Genomic DNA, 22,040 nt, shown 5'->3' on the forward strand with positions numbered 1-22,040 from the left:
CATGACACAAACAAACGTTTCAGTACCATAAATCACTTTTTGGACTGCGATCACTTTTTGGCACAACATCGGCCCTGATAACATTTAAAGCGCATTGAAAAACTATTCTTTAATGCTAAAAATCCATTATCAATTGTAATTATTTATTTATTAATTTAAATTTCAGATATCGATCTTCATTTTTGTAAACTGGTGAATTAATGATTTTTTTAAAGAATTAAAACGACAAAGTTTGGCAACATATTTTTTATAAAGGATGAATAAAACAGTAAAATAAAATGAGAAATATATATATTTTTGAAAAAGCTATGATAATTAGACGAACTTTATTTTAAATAAATAAAATTGATTTTCGGTGGCACTGGGAGTCATGGTGATGATGACGTGTTTGAGTGCAGGTATAAAAGCAGGAGGCAAAATTGGAATTCGGGTTTCACGTTTGAGCGCAAACAGGAGCTTTTTCCCACTAGTGCTGTGAAAACTCGGATTTTTCAAACTACAGCCAACGTTTGAAAATCTTCAAGAAGGATTTGCAAAATGACTTCTACAAACTTCAGTCGCGAGATGCACCTGTTCTCCCTTTTGATTGACGAGGTGTTAGATCAACGCTATGGTGAGTACAGCAGGCTAATATGTCAGAGTGCTAGCAAACAAATACAACTTAGATTTTTGTCTTTTATTGTTTGGAAGTAGGACTTCATGAGTGTTAACGTTTAGGATGAGATGTTTCATACTTGAGTAACATCAATTTTAACATGTGCCAGTACACTATAAAGATGGCGCCATGTTTTTTTTTAAATCGCTGGAAAAAAAAACAATTGAATGCACGCGCCCTGGAAACGACGTAAGGCATTGGAGGACGCTGACGTCAGCGCGCGGCCGTTTTTGCATGTAGAGGGTTTGAGTTGACATGTTTGGGCTGCTGGCGCTGAGTTATACGTGAAAGTTTCATAGATTGTGAATTTTATAAAGCTGGAGAATGGAGTTTTAAAAGTTCACAGAGTCGCTGGATGAGTTTGAGATTGAAACAGTGTGTGCCTGCAATAAGGAGGTGGGAGGTTTCTCACCTAAATGTAGCTGCTTTATTCTCAAAATATCGATGCTCAACTAATATGAAGATATTACTCCTTAATGTGAATGCGTATTAAAACCTCAGTGAAAGTCCATGCAGCCTTACACCGCATGAAAACTTTTACCAAAAAAGGTGAAGGCTTTCATAAACAATGAGTTCTGCTGGGAGCTTCTTACTGTTTGTGTGTGGAAGAGCTTATGATGATGTAAAGCCATGTCTGGACAATTTAAATTCAGGCTTCAGTTTGTGTGATCACATGATTAACGTACACGCATGCTTTGCTTTCTCGTAGCTGAGCTGGTGAGTCCAATCACTGCTCCTCAGATGGTCGTCATTAACTTGAGGAACCGTGAACTGAGCAGCAGCCAACTGGACTCCATGTCCCACCTGGTCCTCACTCTTTACCATAACCTGGTGACGGGGTCCAAGGACTTTCCTTACATACCTTTTAAAGGATTGTTCCATCGGGACCAGGTGACGACACCATTTGTCCATGTGAGGCAGAGCCAGAGAGAGAACACCACTCCTTCTCCTCCTACGGACTCACCAGCTGGCATGATGCTGCCGCCTGCGGGCTCCAGCTCTCATCCACGCTTCCTGACTCCAGTTCTTCCAGAGAAAGCGGATCTTGCTGTGCTGAAGGCAGATCGGAGGAACCGTGTCGGCACCTTGACTGTCGACGGCCTCCTCGTCACCAGAGTCATCTCCACTGTTTACCGAACAGAGGACACTGAGATGACGAACCGCTGGAGAATAACAGACTACAGCGCGGACGGCAGAGTTCTCACTTCGGTGCTCTGCCGTTTTCTAAATATGTCAGCAAAGCGTGCTAAGAGGAAGGCTCCGGAGGAAGAGAGCAGCATCCGGAGCCCGAGTCCAGCAAGGAAGCGCTTGAGATTATAATATACAGTGAAGCATGTCGAACGTCAGCAAGCCTGAACAAAGTGGTAAGTAGTAAATAGTGCTTAAGGTTGTTTCTAAAATAATGTCCTAAAATATTTGAAAATCGTCGAGGTTTTAACTTTTATTCTTTCTTTTCTGCCTCTTGTTTCTAAAAGTCAGGAAAAAGAGTCACGCTGCGAAGAAACTCCACACAGAAGATTTTCCCTCAGTAAAATGGTAAATATATTCATCTTGTTATGACGTTTGCTCACAATAACCAGGAGTGTTCCTGTGTTTCTGAAGTGATTTACTCTCATTTGGTGTTATTTCATCCAAAGACAACTGAGGGTCTTCAGAGCAGCGTGAACGGCCGTCACCTGAGAGAAGACAGTCCTGGCGCCTTTGTGGTTCCCTCCAGGTACTCCAGCTTCATCCCACAGTCCAGAGAGATGCAGTTAGGTTGAATGTGAGTGTGAATAGTTGTCTGTTTCTCTGTGTTAGACTGACCTGTCCAGGTTGTACTCCTGCCTCTGGCCCCATAACAGCTGGGATGGCTCCAATCTTGAATTGGATAAGCTGAAGAAATGGATGGAAGGATGATCCAAAGAGAAACATTAAAGGCCCTCTCACAAAAAAAAGATAAGAACTCATTTTACACATTTAAAGTACAAAGAACACATATATTTACCATTTTACTGAGGGAACATCTTCTGTGTGGAGTTTCTTCTCATCTTGGCTCTTTTTCCTGACATTTAGAAACAAGAGGCAGAGAAGAAAGAATAAAAGTTAAAACCTCAACGATTTTTTAATGTTTGGGATATTTTAGAAACAACCGTAAACACTATTTACTACTTACCACTTTGTTCATTCTTGCTGACGTTCACTCTCCTCATCTTCTCTCTAAAGGAAGATGCAAACGCTCTCATTGTGAAAGATAAGTATACATCCATCTAACCTGCGACTCTGTCACAACTCTGATCAGCAATTCTTTCAGGTTTGTCTGTTTTGATGATGCTATTAATTGTTATTATCCTTTATCCAGGTAACTTTCAGAGAGGAGCGGAGGGAGGAGCGAAGCCAGCGTGCTCTGTAAACTCTCATTAAAAAAAAGATAAGTACATATTGATTTTATATAATTATGACAGCTCCTCCTCAGTGAACACTTCCTCTAGTTGCTGAAATCATTTACTAATTTTTTTCTTCCCATTTGTCTTTTGTTTTTCAGAGAAAACAGAGAGGAGACAAGGTGACATTAAGACCTAAGACAGGACGGATTGAACCCTTTCTCGTAAAAAGATAAGTATTCACTCTGCTTTTAATCAGAATATTGATAAATATCTAAAATTCTGCTCACCTGGTTGATAAAGTTACTAAAACGATTCCCTCTTTACTGTCATTTGTCCTTTAGAGAGAAGATGAGGAGAGTGAACGTCAGCAAGAATGAACAAAGTGGTAAGTAGTAAATAGTGTTTACGGTTGTTTCTAAAATATCCCAAACATTAAAAAATCGTTGAGGTTTTAACTTTTATTCTTTCTTTTCTGCCTCTTGTTTCTAAATGTCAGGAAAAAGAGCCAAGATGAGAAGAAACTCCACACAGAAGATGTTCCCTCAGTAAAATGGTAAATATATTCATCTTGTTATGACGTTTGCTCACAATAACCAGGAGTGTTCCCGTTGTTCTGAAGTGATTCACTCTCATTTGGTGTTATTTGGTGTTTGTCTTTGAAAGGAGAAGAGCAGCAACGACACTGGGAGACAAACAACAGGATGATCCAAAGACAACTGAGGGTCTTCAGAGCAGTGTGAACGGCCGTCACCTGAGAGAAGACAGTCCTGGCGCCTTTGTGGTTCCCTCCAGGTACTCCAGCTTCATCCCACAGTCCAGAGAGATGCAGTTAGGTTGAATGTGAGTGTGAATAGTTGTCTGTTTCTCTGTGTTAGACTGACCTGTCCAGGTTGTACTCCTGCCTCTGGCCCCATAACAGCTGGGATGGCTCCAATCTTGAATTGGATAAGCTGAAGAAATGGATGGAAGGATGATCCAAAGAGAAACATCAAAGGCCCTCTCACCAGCTTTCATTTATTAAATTTGTCTTTACTGAACGATTTCTGGTGTGTATTTGCATTGATACTCAGACAACAGCTCCTCTTTCTGTTTGTGCTGGAAGATTCAGGCAAACACATATTACATATATAGATTGTTATGATATGACTCAGTTTCACATTTAGTGCTATATGAGAATGATAAGGTCCAGTTTAATAGTATTGCTAGTGTCTAATGAAATGAACACGTGATTTTCTTTTTTTTCTTTTCTTGCCTGTCCCGTTTGGCTCTTTTGCCATCAGAATTATTGTCTAAAGGCAAAGAAAGATGCCCAACGGATTTACTTTACCAAATTGACCATCCCAGCCTTGCCGTAATGGTCCATTTGATTCACCTTTTATTGTTTATTTTATTTTCACTTGCTGAATACGGGACAGACTTGACTGGGGGAAAGAAGGGGAGAAAGAAAGAGAAACAGCTGAGAAGAGGGACAGGGGAGAAGGGCAAAAAACAAAACCCAACAGAATGGGCAGAAAAAAAAATGCATCTATCGATCACCTGGATCACCTGTTGAGAAAGACAAAAGAAAACAAGCAGAAGAGAACAAGAGTAATAGAATAAACAACATCACAATGATATATGGGAATATGACAGTAAATACTAAATATTAAACATTATTGTGCAGCACGTAAGATCAGCAGAACACAGTGTGCTTTGAGGTAGGAGCCAAAAAGGGTGTAGTTTGTGGGTGTGATCACCCGTGTGTACACCTGTGAGCATGGACGCGCTTGTTTTTTTAAAAAGTTCCTTGATGTAATGATCTGCTAGAGGGTGTGGGGGGGCCACAGCCCCGTCCTTCAGGGCATGAAGCAGGTATGGAGGAGATCAAAACTCCAGACATCCAGAGGCCCCGATAAGCGGCCGCCAAGGAGTGAGCCGGTGTGTACCTGGACGCCCATCCCCAGACACAAAGAACCACCAACGCACTGATGTCTGAGGGAGTGCGCCACTGGCAGGGGAAGTGGTGGTGGGGGGAGATAGGCCTTCAAACCTTGGAGGGCCTGAGATGTCCCCAGAGAGGTGGCGTCTGATACCCAACCTGACATATAGACAGACATACAGGCACACACAGACACAAACATCCATTCCCACCCTCATGCTCTCATATGCACTTACTCCACACTCAACCAACGTGGAGACAGACATAAAGAGACGCTGTACACACGATCACACTCCCCAAGCGTACTCTACGAACCGGGTCTAGGTACCCTTGCCCCTGAAGGGGGGAACTGCACCCAGACCCAGGTGGTGTTACCCTTTTCCCTGCGGTGGGGAGAGGCAGACCGCCCCGACTCCGCAGCAGCAGGGAGGCCCCACACTCCAGACCGCAGTCGGACGGCCAACTCCTCCTCCTAGCCCCCCCGCTCCAGCAGGCCGCAGAGAACGGGGGTGAGAGAAGACTCCAAACCTCCCTCCACCCGCTCATTGTAGTGTTGATGCATGTGTGTTCTAAGGTGCATTTAAAACCCAGGAGGGCATGGAGCTACCTGCCAGAGAGCAGCAGGTAAGCGCATAGTCCCTCCTGCTAGCCCTCAATGTCTACGCTTACGGCCACACCACCCTGAACACGCCCGATCTCGTCTGATCTCGGAACACGTGATTTTCAGATCCAGCAAAGTGAATATTTTTCACTGTGGATAAATTGCATGGAAACGTTTAATGAGTCATCAGCTATTTCACTACAAAGATGATGTGATTAATGTGTTTGATGTGGAGCTCTTATGTAATGATTACATTTTTAAGATGTAATTTTCAAGTGAAAAACATAATATTTATCTGTTGCATAGTTTACAGTGCGGTGTTTTATGCACTGAGTTATCATGTAGAGTTCTGTTTGTCATCTAGCACCATAATCGGGTTTTGTTTTTATTGCATCTTAGATTTTCCAGCTGCTGTGCCTGAGCAGCCACCCAGAGACCCTTTGCTGCAGTTAGTCTCCCTGCAGGAGGCGTCTGGCTGCTGGCTGCTTGATCCAGCTCTGGCTGCTGCACTGGGACAGACCAACGAGGAGGTGGAAAAGTCAAAGCCTGAAAAGATGCACTGCTGTCAATTTAAATATTAACACAAAATGATGATGTGAGATAAAACAGATTTGATTCTATAATTTGAACAAAAACACATGATATAATTAAAAACACACCATAAAACATATAAAATGAAGTCAAACTAAACGTAGGCCTGCCTCACAGCCTGAGAATAAACATCTGCATATCAGAAGCAAAAACACTGGTGGTAATCACACTCCTAACCTCCCACTGAGCTGCACCAGCGTCTGATATTATCCAGAAACCACACGGCAGCAGAAATTATTTTCCTCATCAGTTGTTGTAAAAACATGTCAGCACATTATTTTAGAGCATTTATGACATCACAGTTTGGGATTTCATCAGGAAGAGCATCCAGTGTAATAATCTGCCAAATCAAATATGCAGAGCTGCCCACCTTGGTGACCCCGTGTGACAAAGAAGTACACAAACATATGTAATATTACTGGTTGTAGAAAGTAAAATGTGTGTTCTGTCTGGTTTATTTGATTGATTTTGATTTGGGGAATTAGACCAGCAGTGAAGTGTGGGCCACCATTCTGGCTCTGATCTGGCTTCATGGTTTCAAGATGGATGCAAAGGACGAGTGGGAGCTTCTGGCTATGAAGGCTGCCTCGTGGCTCTGTGCTCACAATGGTACTAGCAATGATTGTAACAGATAAAATAACAGCTTTAAAAAACTGTTTCATTCTACAGCTTTCCTCCCACAATCATTATTTTAATATCTGTTTTGTGTTTTTATCACCGTGTGTGTCAGAGTGTGTGGATGCTGGAAATGTCCTGCTGGGTTGCAGCGTGAAGAAAGAAGCTCTGGGACTCTGAGAGTTTTCTTAAAGTAGCTTCATCTTCATAGTGAACAGAAGCAGGTCTGCTTACTCCACACTGCCTTTGATACAGAGCTGTTTTATATCATTGTTGTGTTTTCTACGGCACAAAAGTTAGGCGCACACAAATTTTATAATAATTTATATAATATTATGTGTTTTTCTGGATACACTGTGCTTTTTCAGCATTCAAAGATTGATGACACCGTGTCAGAGCACTGGCTGTGAATTTCAGAAGGATCAGGCCTTAACCTAACAGAAAAGTTATCAATAGTAATTTTCTTATTACAGCTACATCCACTTCTGTTGTGCCTAGGCTGCTCACTAGGGCTGGGTATCATCACTGATTTCTATAATCCCTTCGATTCCAGTTCTCAAAGTCCCAATTCGATTCCACTTAGCCTCAGACAGTCAGAAATATTATAATTCTGATCATTTATCAGTACTGACTTCATCAGAATTGTGAACATCACAGCAGATGCCTTTGTGTGAAAGTAACTGAGAATAAAACACAGAAAAACATGAAGGAGATTTTCCTGGTCTGGCTTTTTATAGCAGATAACCTTAAAAATATTCTACAATTTTCTGCATATAAAGTTTAAATTTCTTCAGTATTGAACAACAGAAAAAATAGGCTTTCTTGTCCGAGGTCATTTAAGTGAAAAAAAGAAAAGAAAAAGACAGCAGCGCTGTAAACAACGGTAGACTGGTGGGTAATAAGCAAATGAATAATACAGAAAACAGAGATTGGAGACGGGAAACTGTTCTTGAAGTACAGAGAGAGATAGAGAGAGAGCTAGCTGTGCATGAAGTGTGATTTTAATAGTCGTGGAAGCAAAACAGCAAAATTCATGATGACATTGATCAAATGTGAAGCGCAGTTTGCTGCTTCTTTTGCTGCTTCTTTTGCTGCTGGCTCGATGAATTTTGGTTGAAAGAGACAAAACCTGCAGCTCAGAATCAGCGCAAAAAGATGTAATCACAGACCGGACGCATCAGAATCGCTGAGCTCCGACAGCGTGTCCGTCTAAGGCCGTCGGATGAGAAAGCCGAGAAAGACAAAGCTGATTCTGATGCGTCGGGTCCGCTCTGTGTTTACGTCTTTGTGTGGAATCCGTGTACCTGCTCTCATTTGCTGTTTGGTTGTTGTTGAAATAGTTTTGTGAGCTTTAATCTGAGAATCTGGCGTTTCTGGCAAAACACAGTTATATTTAAAAGTCATTCAGGATTTAATGAATTGATATCGCTTTATTCAAGCTACTCACCTCCCACTTCCACCTGCACTTTCATCTGGACCACGGCGAATCAGAGAGGTCCCGCCCCTTACTATCTCTGATTGGTTTAATCCACGATAGGGGCAAAATGTGTGTCTGTTGTTGACCACAGGGAAGGTTGCAGATTTTTTGTTTTTTTTTTGCTACCCGAACAGTTGGTCGCACAGGTGCAACCAAATATTTCTTTTTAGTCGCACCACTGAAAAATTTGGTCGTATTTGCGACCAAATTGGTCGCACTCTAGAGCCCTGCTTGAACGTCTTAAGACAGCACATAGTCTTCATTCATGTTCGCTTATTCATGACTGTAGTTAGAGTTACATCTGAATTTTCAAAAACTGCCTGTTTTTTAGTGATTGAAATAATAATTAGCATAAAAAGTTATGAAATCTATGTTTGGTTTTTTATTTCTTTGTTGTAACAATTTTGGAAATAAATTGTATATTGGCGTAAAAGTATCAATATATTTGAGGTTTGAGCAGCAAAGTTGAGTACCAGGGTTTTGCTCCTGAATAACTTCCTAAGTCTTCTCTGCCAATGCCAAATAGCTTTCTGGGTGCTGCGCTGCACTGTCAGAGCACACCTCCTTATCTAAGGTTTTCTGTGTTTCTTATTCTCTTTAAAAGTTCTGCTGAGGGCCTCCTATACTCGAAGTCTAAGAGCCAACTCTGTTCTTTGGCTCGACTTTCTTCCATAATCTTTTCACTTTTGTGAGAAATAAAACACAATTTAAGAACAGATTGTCATAAAAAGAAATGACATCAATAACTACACCAAGGACATTCAAAACAAATTTTAAACTTGGCTTAAAGACCATAAGTCTGATCTGAAAATGTCGACCAACTTCAACATTTAGATTGTGACACTAACTTGTCTCTCTTCCACAGTGTGTTTCTTTTGTCCTGCTCCCCTCTCCCTTAACCAGTTGTGGCAAATGGCTGCCCCTTCCTGAGCCTTGATCTCCCAGAGGTTTCTTCCTGTTAAAAGGGAGTTTTTATTTCCCACTGTTGCCAGGTACTTGCTCAAAGAGGATCATTCAATTGTTGTTGTTTTTTTTCTGTATTACTTAGTGTATTTACCTTACAATATAAAGCACCTTGAGGTGACTGTTGTGTTGATTTGGCGCTATATAATTAAAACTGAATTACATCTCTGAAGAAATGTTACATGCATGTTTTGTTGCCTTTTTAAAGTGATGGGGGAATAATTGTAATGGGCTAATAAAAAGGGACAGACGTGCTCTGTGTAAAGATCAACCCTTTCACCACCATTCACTGCATCATTAATTGCTTTAACTTATAGTCCATAATGCTGTAAAAACAAAAGAAGGAAAAGCTGAGTCATTTTCACATTTTTATTGAGGTTTGAATTCAGAAAGTCTGTTGCTGATCTCAGTAAATGTAACAGGATGTCTCCAAAAATTTACAGTTGTGGATAAAACAGGGTGATGTGTTATTGTCAGGTTTGAGTGAATAACAGGACCCAAATGCAGGACTTCCTGAGAAGCCACAGTGGAGGAGTGAAGGAGAAGGTGGTGCAGCTCAGTGTCCAATCAGGAGTGAGCAGTTTTTTCACTGCCTTCATTGCGTTCAACAAAGACAACGGAGAGGCGATCCAAGGACCTCTTGTCCAGAGAAATATTCCATCAAGTTTTTGTTTTGAGTTTTTGTTGTTTTTTGTTTTTTAAAGCAAACACTAAAACTGTCACCCACACCTCTGAAGATAAAGATTACTAATCATAAATAAAGGGAATATTATCACGATGAGGACACTATCAGAGGTAGTTCAGGGAACTGTTATACTTCATACCAGAAAAATCTTTTTTCTTTTCTTGTTTTTTTGGCTTGACTTCATGGTAGGCAAAATGAAGAAGAGTGCTTGATTGCGCCTAAGTAAGTAAAAGCTGCATGGCAAAACAACACACACCTTCACTGCAGATGCATGCACAGAAACCAGTATTTTTTGTATCTTAAATATTAAGTAGTGTGTGTATAGTAGTCAATATAATGGGATGTGTCCTAAAGCAGCGAAAGAAGAACTGAGTTCTTGCAGCATTTTGCAATATTTAGGATTTTATTGAACACTTTTACCTTTCAACATTTGTAACATTAATGAGTAATGAAGCATTGCAGAATAATCCTGTGTTTTTGATTATTTATTGTACACTACAAGTAAACAACAATAAGTTAAACATCTGTCACATCTGTCAGAAGCTTGGATACATTTACTCCTACAAGGATTTTACTCTTATGAAATGTAAAAAGAACACTGAAATTATATTTTACAGTTTTTCACATAAACAGTTTTGCTTTGCTTACAGAAACTATAACTTTAATCTCAGCCAAACCGATTTACTCAGGAACAAATAAAATACTAAAAAAAAGCCAAACGATAACATTTTTAAGTTATCTAAGTGACCTATATATGTTTAACCTGAGTAGCGAAACACTGCTGTGGGTTTGAAAACGATTTGCGGGAGTCCGGTGTTCTCACGGGCTCTAGTGAGCCTTGCCCCCCTGCTAGCTATCGAGCTAGTGGGTAACAGACGTCTCCGACAACGTCGGAGCGCTTTTGAAAATATGTGGTGTCTTGATAAACTGAGCAGATATTTGAGGTTTACACAGTTACAGCCTCGCCTGAAAATATGTTAAACGTTTATTTTGTGACCCATAAAGAATAATAAGAGTAATATTAAAACTAACTTGCTGCCGCAATCGTTGGAAACTCAGCTGGGCTGCGCTATGAATTCTGGGACACATCTTCACTCAAAAAAATCTGTTGTTGGATGAACACAATTTAATCATGGCACCCTTTTTGCACACAATTTAACCAAGTACAATAAACCCTTTTCGATCATGTCAAACCAACACATTTAGCATTTGGTGGTTTAATGTAATCAGATTACGTTGGATCAACATACTATACTTACATTGATTTGAAGTGATTTATTTAAGTATGTAGAGTGAAATTTGTTTTAATTCATTCTACACAATTTAAAAAGTTTAGGAAAACAGAATTAAATCTTGTTGTTTCAACAACTACTTTGTTAATCAAGGCAATGATTTCACTCATTTCAACCAAATTATTTCAATTAGATTTGTTTACATTTGTTACACATTTAGAAACCCACTACTTTACAAAAAAAAGTCACAATCAGATTATGATAACATTATCTTTATTAACTGGATTTAGTGGACAATATAAAAGCTTACCATTTTTGTACACCTGCAAGCATTATGCCACTTCAAAAGGTAAAACGTTAGAATACTTATTTACATAGGTAATATGTTGGAACCAAAGCTTCCACAACTAAAAACAGATGCAAAATTTGCTCAATATATCGACTGCATTTTAAAAAATTAAACTAAAAGATAAAAATACATCTCCCACTTGGCAAGTTAAAACATGTGACAAAATAGAATTGTGTGAATTTGGAAAAATAAAATAAAATAATTAGAAATATTTTGGGGGCAATACAACAACAACAAAAAATTCCATAGGTGATGAAAATCTATATTTGTTTGGTGTATCTCATTGAAATAATTATTAGTTTGACCAATTTTTATATTTCTGTATTTATTTTTTTAATTTTGGTTGCAGTCCTCCACAGCTAGCAATATAGTTTTGCTGTGTTTTAAAACATGCTAGCAAGCAAAAATGGACACAATAATACAGTGAACTTAACAGGTGGCAGTGGTCTTAAACTTTACAGGACCTTGATACATAAACACAACATAGTACTTCTGTCAGTACTTCTGATCCATTTTGAGCCATCTATATAAGGACAAACAAAAATCATCTGCAGTGCTGTATAAAAGGTGAATTGCCCAACAGAGAGAATCCAAAAACTTAAAAAAAAAAAATTTAAATGAAAGAAAAAAATATAAACAACTCAAATATTACCATTATATATTGGAAATCACCATTGCACCAATGAACCATTCAAGACCTATCAGTCATTTTCAAGTGCTCTCACCCCATAAGCTTGTTTTTCAGAAACTGTACCTTTGAAGACAGCTTTTGTCCATCAAGATTTAAAAGTATCTTCTGGAGGACTTCAAAGGTGCATTTAAGTTCTGGTGGGTAGCTCAGGTTCAAACAGTATATGAGTCCAAACAACAGAGCACATGCTTGTGCAATGTTACCCAAATCAGTGTTAGCCTCCACACCCTCAATCAGGACACCAACGTCCTCTGGGTCATCTTCAGGTTCAGCACCCTCCTTCTGGATGACGTACGCCCCCATCACAGTTTGCTCCATGCAGCTTTTTGCCTCGCTGTCCGTATCCTACATGAAAAAGTATAAGACAACAAAGTAAAATTTAAGAGATTGTTTAAACAACTGTTTCTATGCTGTTCATAAAATCCAAGTAGTCAAAGAAATAAACAGAAAATTACACACCACTAAAGTAGTTGTTAGTAATTACTCCAATACATAAATTATAAAATACACCTCTCATGTCAAAAGAGGTGGCATAATTGACCTCTCACCGGCCCCTCCCCCGAAAGGGCCATTGTCCAATTACACATTATAGCAACCGTTACTGTGTCTGACAAACATTAACCTCAAGCAAGATGGAGAAGCGGTGTGCCCACCGATACGCCGAGAGATTGTGTCTGGAGGAGTTGTGTTCTTTCCATTCACAAAGTCAAAAACAACGTGAATGGATTAAACAGTGTGTATGGCCCCATTCCCAGGTAAATGTACCGAACATTATGAAGCATGTCTGCTTGCACATTTGGGTACCCATTGGTGCGCAGAGGAAACCATTTGTTTGTCGGACGTAGCAAGAGTAACTTAGGGGGACAGGACTCGAGAAAAGGCTAACTCAGCTGCTAAAATAAAACAGGTATAGAAGTGTTAGTACTAAACAGCTCAAAGTTCATAGACATTTCTATTTACAAATACTGATGACCATAACAATGAAAAAACAACAGGACTTGTTTTAATCCAAGTACAGATTCAAAAGCAATATTGTCTTGATGCATGTTAAATGCATTGTATGTTTGTGTATCAAGTCTAACTAGGCATAAATTTCTTTCCTTCCAATACCAAATTCCAGAAATTCTTTATTGCAACGCTTAATACTGTTTGGTATTCAAGACATCCTTTCCCCAATACCAGGTGTCTTGTTGCTAATCTCAAAATTGTAATTTTAATGATTTGCATATGAGGCAACGTCACAATTTGTATGAGAATGTTACAGACAACATGCTGTCACAATGGCTCACCAAGTATTCCTTTATTAACTTCTATTAACGTCTTCGTTTAGGTGGATGCACAAAGACTTCAAGATGCATGCTCGTCTGGTATGGATGTTGTCATGCTTCAGAGGAGGAGGAGATAATATGAGCCAAAACCAGTCTGTTTTTCTTAAAGCTAGGGTAATCAGTTCACTTGCATAATTATTCTTTAGGTTAGAACCTGGCATGTACCACTTGTTAAGCCGAAACAAAATTGACAACTTCATCTCCAAATAAAAGTTATTTTTGCTGCCTATGACAAAGTCTACTCAATCCTAATACAAACCTTGGAGATGGCAAGCATGAGACCTCTTATTTTCTTTCCACGTGTCCCTCCTTTGGTCAGAAAGATTTCCATTAAGCGTGGCGCGTATTGGTCAAGCTCGGCAAAGAAAGTAGATAGCAGAGGCTTTGTGGTGATTCGCAGAAACTCCTTCTCAATCTGCAATAGAGAACAAATACATTGATTAAAAACGCAACTGTATATTTCACTCACTTCACATCTAAGCTGACTAAAGCTGCTTTTAGAAGACCATGCAGACATCAGTGCTGTCTGTGTAGAACATGAATCAGTCTGTGTCAGATACTGAATTTGAAATTTCCACTAAAGTCACAAGTAAGAGGCAAGTGGAACCAAGATCTAGGCCATTTGCTTTTTGAAGTTTGCAAAGACTGCTAAATTGCACCAGTGGTAGTTCACTCTTTGCAACACAGTATGCTGTTCTAAACAGATTTTTCAGGTTTATTTTTAGTATATTATTTGCAATTGGTGTTTGTTCTGGGAAAGATATTGCAGACTGAGCAATAATCCATTTCTAATGGGGGCCTTTCTTAAAATTACTGGTCCCAGTAACAAAGGCGCTTGTCGACTCAGAAATCGAGGGAAAACCAACAACACACCCGGCAGAACATCATGTTATTTACACGGGTGCACATAAGTGGTCCGCATGTGCGCATTCGCTGTCAAAATAAAAGACGCGCAACAGATAAGAAGTTGCAATGCACGTTTGCATCCATATAAAAGGCACTGTTTTTGTCCGCTAGATTGGGATTTTCATGGCACATTCTGCACCACATCTGTGCGTTCATCATTTGTTTGAAGCCAGCTCACCTCCTGCAACCACTTTTACGAGAATACGTGCTTCTTTTGTGGTTCAGACTCCTTCTGACATTTGTTTGGAGGTGGAGGAAAACCAAAGTAATTGCTTAAAGGAGCTTCTTCGACATATTTAAGAGTTCTAAACAAATATGTCCTCCTCCAGATCTTTGACTGGAAACTATTTCTATGAATGAGTGGTTCAAAAATGTGTAAGTGAAAAGCTGCCATATTTCAGGTCCCAAAGTCAAACGAACACTGAGGGATCACTGAGAGCTAAAAACGGTCTAACTTTTATTCAATTTAACTGAGTTAGAGTTTTGCAGTAAGTTAGCTCGCTAGTTTCCACCTAAACATGATCATCATAAGCAGTGTTACCAATTCATACACTGGTTTATCATCTAGACTTTTTGTCTCATGCAGCACCATGATCAGGTCCAGTTTTTATTTCATCTTTGATTTTTCAGCTGCTGTGCCTGAGCAGCCTCCCAGAGACCCTTTGTTGCAGTTAGTCTTCCTCCAGAAGCCATCTGGCTGCTTGATCCAGCTCTGGCTGCTGCACCGGGAAAGAGCAGTGAGGAGGTGGATTGATAAATGAAATTCATAACAAAAATTCATAATGGACTTTTTCCATTTAGGAATAATAAAAATCAGCTTTCTTTTTAATTGCTATTAACTGACAGTCAGATAACCAGCTTTTAAAAACATATTCATAAACACTTTGCAATCAACAAAATTTGCATAGAGGTTATAGATGAAATAAAAAGTATCACGTGTTTTCTAGGTGTGTTTATAACTCTGTTATTGTACATATTCTGTGTTATACATCATAATCATTCCAGTCTCTCTCTTTTTTTTTTTTTACTGTTTTAATCTTTATAAAACTCTTATTTATTTATTTATTTATTTTTGTGATTTCTGCTGCCCTATTGGTCTGGTCTCTCTTGAAAATCTGAAAACGTGATATTCATAATAAAAGGATTTAAAAGTTTACTGCCAAAAAATTATTAAACTTCATAACAGAAATGTGCTAACTGGGTTGAAATAGATTGAAACTGTTATGAGATTGCTTCAGGGAGCAGACATGACACCGTCTTTTAGGTTTCGCCATCACTTTGTATTATGCGCACAACACCACCCTCCTCTGGCTTCCACGTGAACTGCACCTTAAACATCAACTGTTTACAAATGTCATGACACAAACAAACGTTTCAATACCGTAAATCACTTTTTGGACTGCGATCACTTTTTGGCACAATATCGGCTCTGATAACATTTAAAGCGCATTGAAAAACTATTCTTTAATGCTAAAAATCCATTATCAATTGTAATTATTTAATTATTAATTTAAATTTCAGATATCGATCTTCATTTTTGTAAACTGGTGAATTAATGATTTTTTTAAAGAATTAAAACGACAAAGTTTGGCAACATATTTTTTATAAAGGATGAATAAAACAGTAAAATAAAATGAGAAATATATATATTTTTGAAAAAGCTATGATAATTAGACGAACTTTATTTTAAATAAATAAAATTGATTTTCGGTGGCACTGGGAGTCATGGTGATGATGACGTGTTTGAGTGCAGGTATAAAAGCAGGAGGCAAAATTGGAATTCGGGTTTCACGTTTGAGCGCAAACAGGAGCTTTTTCCCACTAGTGCTGTGAAAACTCGGATTTTTCAAACTACAGCCAACGTTTGAAAATCTTCAAGAAGGATTTGCAAAATGACTTCTACAAACTTCAGTCGCGAGATGCACCTGTTCTCCCTTTTCATTGACGAGGTGTTAGATCAACGCTATGGTGAGTACAGCAGGCTAATATGTCAGAGTGCTAGCAAACAAATACAACTTAGATTTTTGTCTTTTATTGTTTGGAAGTAGGACTTCATGAGTGTTAACGTTTAGGATGAGATGTTTCATACTTGAGTAACATCAATTTTAACATGTGCCAGTACACTATAAAGATGGCGCCATGTTTTTTTTTAAATCGCTGGAAAAAAAAACAATTGAATGCACGCGCCCTGGAAACGACGTAAGGCATTGGAGGACGCTGACGTCAGCGCGCGGCCGTTTTTGCATGTAGAGGGTTTGAGTTGACATGTTTGGGCTGCTGGCGCTGAGTTATACGTGAAAGTTTCATAGATTGTGAATTTTATAAAGCTGGAGAATGGCGTTTTAAAAGTTCACAGAGTCGCTGGATGAGTTTGAGATTGAAACAGTGTGTGCCTGCAATAAGGAGGTGGGAGGTTTCTCACCTAAATGTAGCTGCTTTATTCTCAAAATATCGATGCTCAACTAATATGAAGATATTACTCCTTAATGTGAATGCGTATTAAAACCTCAGTGAAAGTCCATGCAGCCTTACACTGCATGAAAACTTTTACCAAAAAAGGTGAAGGCTTTCATAAACAATGAGTTCTGCTGGGAGCTTCTTACTGTTTGTGTGTGGAAGAGCTTATGATGATGTAAAGCCATGTCTGGACAATTTAAATTCAGGCTTTAGTTTGTGTGATCACATGATTAACGTACACGCATGCTTTGCTTTCTCGTAGCTGAGCTGGTGAGTCCAATCACTGCTCCTCAGATGGTCGTCATTAACTTGAGGAACCGTGAACTGAGCAGCAGCCAACTGGACTCCATGTCCCACCTGGTCCTCACTCTTTACCATAACCTGGTGACGGGGTCCAAGGACTTTCCTTACATACCTTTTAAAGGATTGTTCCACCGGGACCAGGTGACGACACCATTTGTCCATGTGAGGCAGAGCCAGAGAGAGAACACCACTCCTTCTCCTCCTACGGACTCACCAGCTGGCATGATGCTGCCGCCTGCGGGCTCCAGCTCTCATCCACGCTTCCTGACTCCAGTTCTTCCAGAGAAAGCGGATCTTGCTGTGCTGAAGGCAGATCGGAGGAACCGTGTCGGCACCTTGACTGTCGACGGCCTCCTCGTCACCAGAGTCATCTCCACTGTTTACCGAACAGAGGACACTGAGATGACGAACCGCTGGAGAATAACAGACTACAGCGCGGACGGCAGAGTTCTCACTTCGGTGCTCTGCCGTTTTCTAAATATGTCGGCAAAGCGTGCTAAGAGGAAGGCTCCGGAGGAAGAGAGCAGCATCCGGAGCCCGAGTCCAGCAAGGAAGCGCTTGAGATTATAATATACAGTGAAGCATGTCGAACGTCAGCAAGCCTGAACAAAGTGGTAAGTAGTAAATAGTGCTTAAGGTTGTTTCTAAAATAATGTCCTAAAATATTTGAAAATTGTCGAGGTTTTAACTTTTATTCTTTCTTTTCTGCCTCTTGTTTCTAAAAGTCAGGAAAAAGAGTCACGCTGCGAAGAAACTCCACACAGAAGATTTTCCCTCAGTAAAATGGTAAATATATTCATCTTGTTATGACGTTTGCTCACAATAACCAGGAGTGTTCCTGTGTTTCTGAAGTGATTTACTCTCATTTGGTGTTATTTCATCCAAAGACAACTGAGGGTCTTCAGAGCAGCGTGAACGGCCGTCACCTGAGAGCAAGACAGTCCTGGCGCCTTTGTGGTTCCCTCCAGGTACTCCAGCTTCATCCCACAGTCCAGAGAGATGCAGTTAGGTTGAATGTGAGTGTGAATAGTTGTCTGTTTCTCTGTGTTAGACTGACCTGTCCAGGTTGTACTCCTGCCTCTGGCCCCATAACAGCTGGGATGGCTCCAATCTTGAATTGGATAAGCTGAAGAAATGGATGGAAGGATGATCCAAAGAGAAACATTAAAGGCCCTCTCACAAAAAAAAGATAAGAACTCATTTTACACATTTAAAGTACAAAGTACACATATATTTACCATTTTACTGAGGGAACATCTTCTGTGTGGAGTTTCTTCTCATCTTGGCTCTTTTTCCTGACATTTAGAAACAAGAGGCAGAAAAGAAAGAATAAAAGTTAAAACCTCAACGATTTTTTAATGTTTGGGATATTTTAGAAACAACCGTAAACACTATTTACTACTTACCACTTTGTTCATTCTTGCTGACGTTCACTCTCCTCATCTTCTCTCTAAAGGAAGATGCAAACGCTCTCATTGTGAAAGATAAGTATACATCCATCTAACCTGCGACTCTGTCACAACTCTGATCAGCAATTCTTTCAGGTTTGTCTGTTTTGATGATGCTATTAATTGTTATTATCCTTTATCCAGGTAACTTTCAGAGAGGAGCGGAGGGAGGAGCGAAGCCAGCGTGCTCTGTAAACTCTCATTAAAAAAAAGATAAGTACATATTGATTTTATATTATTAAGACAGCTCCTCCTCAGTGAACACTTCCTCTAGTTGCTGAAATCATTTACTAATTTTTTTCTTCCCATTTGTCTTTTGTTTTTCAGAGAAAACAGAGAGGAGACAAGGTGACATTAAGACCTAAGACAGGACGGATTGAACCCTTTCTCGTAAAAAGATAAGTATTCACTCTGCTTTTAATCAGAATATTGATAAATATCTAAAATTCTGCTCACCTGGTTGATAAAGTTACTAAAACGATTCCCTCTTTACTGTCATTTGTCCTTTAGAGAGAAGATGAGGAGAGTGAACGTCAGCAAGAATGAACAAAGTGGTAAGTAGTAAATAGTGTTTACGGTTGTTTCTAAAATATCCCAAACATTAAAAAATCGTTGAGGTTTTAACTTTTATTCTTTCTTTTCTGCCTCTTGTTTCTAAATGTCAGGAAAAAGAGCCAAGATGAGAAGAAACTCCACACAGAAGATGTTCCCTCAGTAAAATGGTAAATATATTCATCTTGTTATGACGTTTGCTCACAATAACCAGGAGTGTTCCCGTTGTTCTGAAGTGATTCACTCTCATTTGGTGTTATTTGGTGTTTGTCTTTGAAAGGAGAGGAGCAGCAACGACACTGGGAGACAAACAACAGGATGATCCAAAGACAACTGAGGGTCTTCAGAGCAGCGTGAACGGCCGTCACCTGAGAGAAGACAGTCCTGGCGCCTTTGTGGTTCCCTCCAGGTACTCCAGCTTCATCCCACAGTCCAGAGAGATGCAGTTAGGTTGAATGTGAGTGTGAATAGTTGTCTGTTTCTCTGTGTTAGACTGACCTGTCCAGGTTGTACTCCTGCCTCTGGCCCCATAACAGCTGGGATGGCTCCAATCTTGAATTGGATAAGCTGAAGAAATGGATGGAAGGATGATCCAAAGAGAAACATCAAAGGCCCTCTCACCAGATTTCATTTATTAAATTTGTCTTTACTGAACGATTTCTGGTGTGTATTTGCATTGATACTCAGACAACAGCTCCTCTTTCTGTTTGTGCTGGAAGATTCAGGCAAACACATATTACATATATAGATTGTTATGATATGACTCAGTTTCACATTTAGTGCTATATGAGAATGATAAGGTCCAGTTTAATAGTATTGCTAGTGTCTAATGAAATGAACACGTGATTTTCAGATCAAGCAAAGTGAATATTTTTCACTGTGGATAAATTACATGGAAACGTTTAATGAGTCATCAGCTATTTCGCTACAAAGATGATGTGATTAAAGGTTCTCATACATGCAGGTCAGAAGTTTTGCTCCATCCTGGATGTTAAATGCTGATCACTGTTTACACATATCTGCACATTTCTAACAGCTCATTTCACAGGTCATCAGTCTCCTGACTGCATATGCAGAGTTTTATCATCACGTGTTCATGGCAGACAAACATAATTATGAATTCTTGTTTTAGTTCCATTCAGTCACTCAACATCAGGTGTCTGCTTGTCCTGAGCTGTGAGAACTACAGTGAGTTGCTTTCCTCTTTAGCTTAGTATTAATAAACCAGGTCGTAGGTGGGCACCTGCATCAAGGAGTCAAGAAGCATATTTTACTGTTTAATGGTGAAAATAATGGATTGTTGTTCATTTGTTTAATGGAAAGACTGAAAGCGTGGCCTGGTGTTGACTTACACTTATTCAAAGTGATGAAGTACCAACCGATACTAAAAGTCACAGCCTGAAACACGTCAACTGCTTTATTATTTCTGGTTTTAAATAAACTGTAAGAGCAATGTGCAACAACAAAGAAAAAATCCCTTAAATAAAACAGTACCTAGTTCATATGTTTTAAGTTCTAACTACTAAATAAAACACAAAAAATATCAGAGAAATGCTTCAGTACTGTAAATTCATAGAGGTAGGTGCAATAAGGGAACATGATTTGTAAATCAGTCGAATAATTAAGTAGAATAATTTGTTCTGAAAACTGTAAAACTGTGTAAACTCTTTGGTAAAAACAGGAAGAACTACATTTGAAAATGAATGATTGGAATCCAAACATTTGACTTTTGTTTTTCCTCAATACTCCATCCTCCTCTTAACATTTTGGTTTTCCAGCTTTTTTAGAGGAAAAATCATTTATTACATCACTGCAAGAAATCTGATGGCCAACTTTGTTATTAATACTTGTTACTGTCGGTCCACTCAGTCTTTCTTGTGCCGTGCAAGGTCTGTGGTAGTTGTTTAAGTACACAGTGAAGGGCAGATGATGCTGCCGTCTCCCTGTCTGCTGTGTCCTCTCATCTACAGAAGTCTGGACTCGTGAGCGAACGTGCCAAATAAGAACTAGCAAGTATGCATGTACGATCTCTTTACTTGGTACTGAGAGATGCCATCTAAAGGAATCGACTCTGGACTAAAGCAGCGTTTTAACCGTTTCATTGTTAGTCCCGCCCCCTAACTCTGATGGGTGAGGTTGACGGATGAAATAAATTCATCATGCAGTGCATCACAGTAAACATGGAAAAAAATAATAATTAATTTTTCCTAAAAATGAATGAGTTGGTTTTAAATGAATTAACATTTTAATTATATATAATATAATAACTCAACATTTTTCTGGTTAGGTTCATTTGGACATCGAGCAGTAATAGGCTTCTTCACCACATCTAAAGGAGAATCACACTTTTGGCATAGAGGGAACCTTAACAGGTCTCCTGGCACTGCCATTTCTTGCCATTAAGTAATCTTTGCCATCACTGTTATTTTCTTTAACATTTTTAGTTCTGAGCGAGCTCTCAGTAGCTTAGACAACTCATTTTTCTTATTTTGAAGTTTAACATTTTCTTCTTGTCTCTGTTTTAACGCTGCACTAAGCTCACTGACAGGAGGAGGATTCTTGGACCTTTGGCTCAGTTTCTACTTGCTTTGCAACCTCATCCACTCTCCTTTCAAGCTTAGATGCCTCGCTCTGTTTTGTAGTCTGTATTGGAACAGGCTCATCATCATAGGAGGGTACATCAAAAATGGAGTGGGCATGTACAGCTGCTTTTGTAGAATGTTACGCAGAGAGGTGTCGTGAGGGAAACATCAGAACTGGTATGGCTGGAGGGCTAGGCACCAGCGCAGTATGCTCGCATTTTGATGTTGCTTGGAGTGCATCCACACCAGGGGTCTGTGATCTGTCTGAAGAATAAATTCTCTTCCAAGGAAATAATATTTCAACGAATCAATTGCCCACTT

The 22,040-nt window shown here is 39.4% G+C and overlaps 2 protein-coding genes and 2 long non-coding RNA genes across 5 annotated transcripts; all 4 read left to right on the forward strand.

Moving 5' to 3' along the window:
- The first annotated feature begins 537 nt into the window (after positions 1 to 537).
- Positions 538 to 1,997, forward strand: LOC146653733 (uncharacterized). The gene is made up of 2 exons (XM_085379304.1): positions 538 to 613; positions 1,365 to 1,997. Exons 1-2 carry the CDS (start codon positions 538 to 540, stop codon positions 1,973 to 1,975), a joined length of 687 nt encoding a protein of 228 aa, XP_085235430.1. The 3' UTR covers positions 1,976 to 1,997.
- An 861-nt stretch (positions 1,998 to 2,858) lies between these two features.
- On the forward strand, positions 2,859 to 3,756 carry LOC146653734 (uncharacterized). Its single transcript, XR_014907135.1, has 3 exons — positions 2,859 to 3,406; positions 3,518 to 3,574; positions 3,685 to 3,756. It is a non-coding gene; the product is annotated as an uncharacterized LOC146653734 (long non-coding RNA).
- Positions 3,757 to 16,156: 12,400 nt separating this feature from the next.
- On the forward strand, positions 16,157 to 18,735 carry LOC146653735 (uncharacterized). The gene is made up of 5 exons (XM_085380873.1): positions 16,157 to 16,345; positions 17,097 to 17,751; positions 17,863 to 17,923; positions 18,025 to 18,105; positions 18,189 to 18,735. Exons 1-2 carry the CDS (start codon positions 16,270 to 16,272, stop codon positions 17,705 to 17,707), a joined length of 687 nt encoding a protein of 228 aa, XP_085236999.1. The 5' UTR covers positions 16,157 to 16,269; the 3' UTR covers positions 17,708 to 17,751; positions 17,863 to 17,923; positions 18,025 to 18,105; positions 18,189 to 18,735.
- Positions 18,736 to 18,859: 124 nt separating this feature from the next.
- LOC146653736 (uncharacterized) lies at positions 18,860 to 20,737 on the forward strand. Of its 2 annotated transcripts, none has more exons than XR_014907364.1 (4): positions 18,860 to 19,139; positions 19,251 to 19,307; positions 19,418 to 19,546; positions 19,630 to 20,737. It is a non-coding gene; the product is annotated as an uncharacterized LOC146653736 (long non-coding RNA). The 2 variants fall into 2 exon arrangements; XR_014907365.1 differs by having other exon boundaries at positions 19,423 to 19,546.
- The last annotated feature ends 1,303 nt before the right edge of the window (positions 20,738 to 22,040 follow it).

This window comes from Rhamphochromis longiceps, linkage group LG14, assembly GCF_057381845.1.
Source record: "Rhamphochromis longiceps isolate RC_006_pf linkage group LG14, R_longiceps_female_GT1.1, whole genome shotgun sequence".
In the NCBI taxonomy this organism is placed as follows: Eukaryota; Metazoa; Chordata; class Actinopteri; order Cichliformes; family Cichlidae; genus Rhamphochromis; species Rhamphochromis longiceps.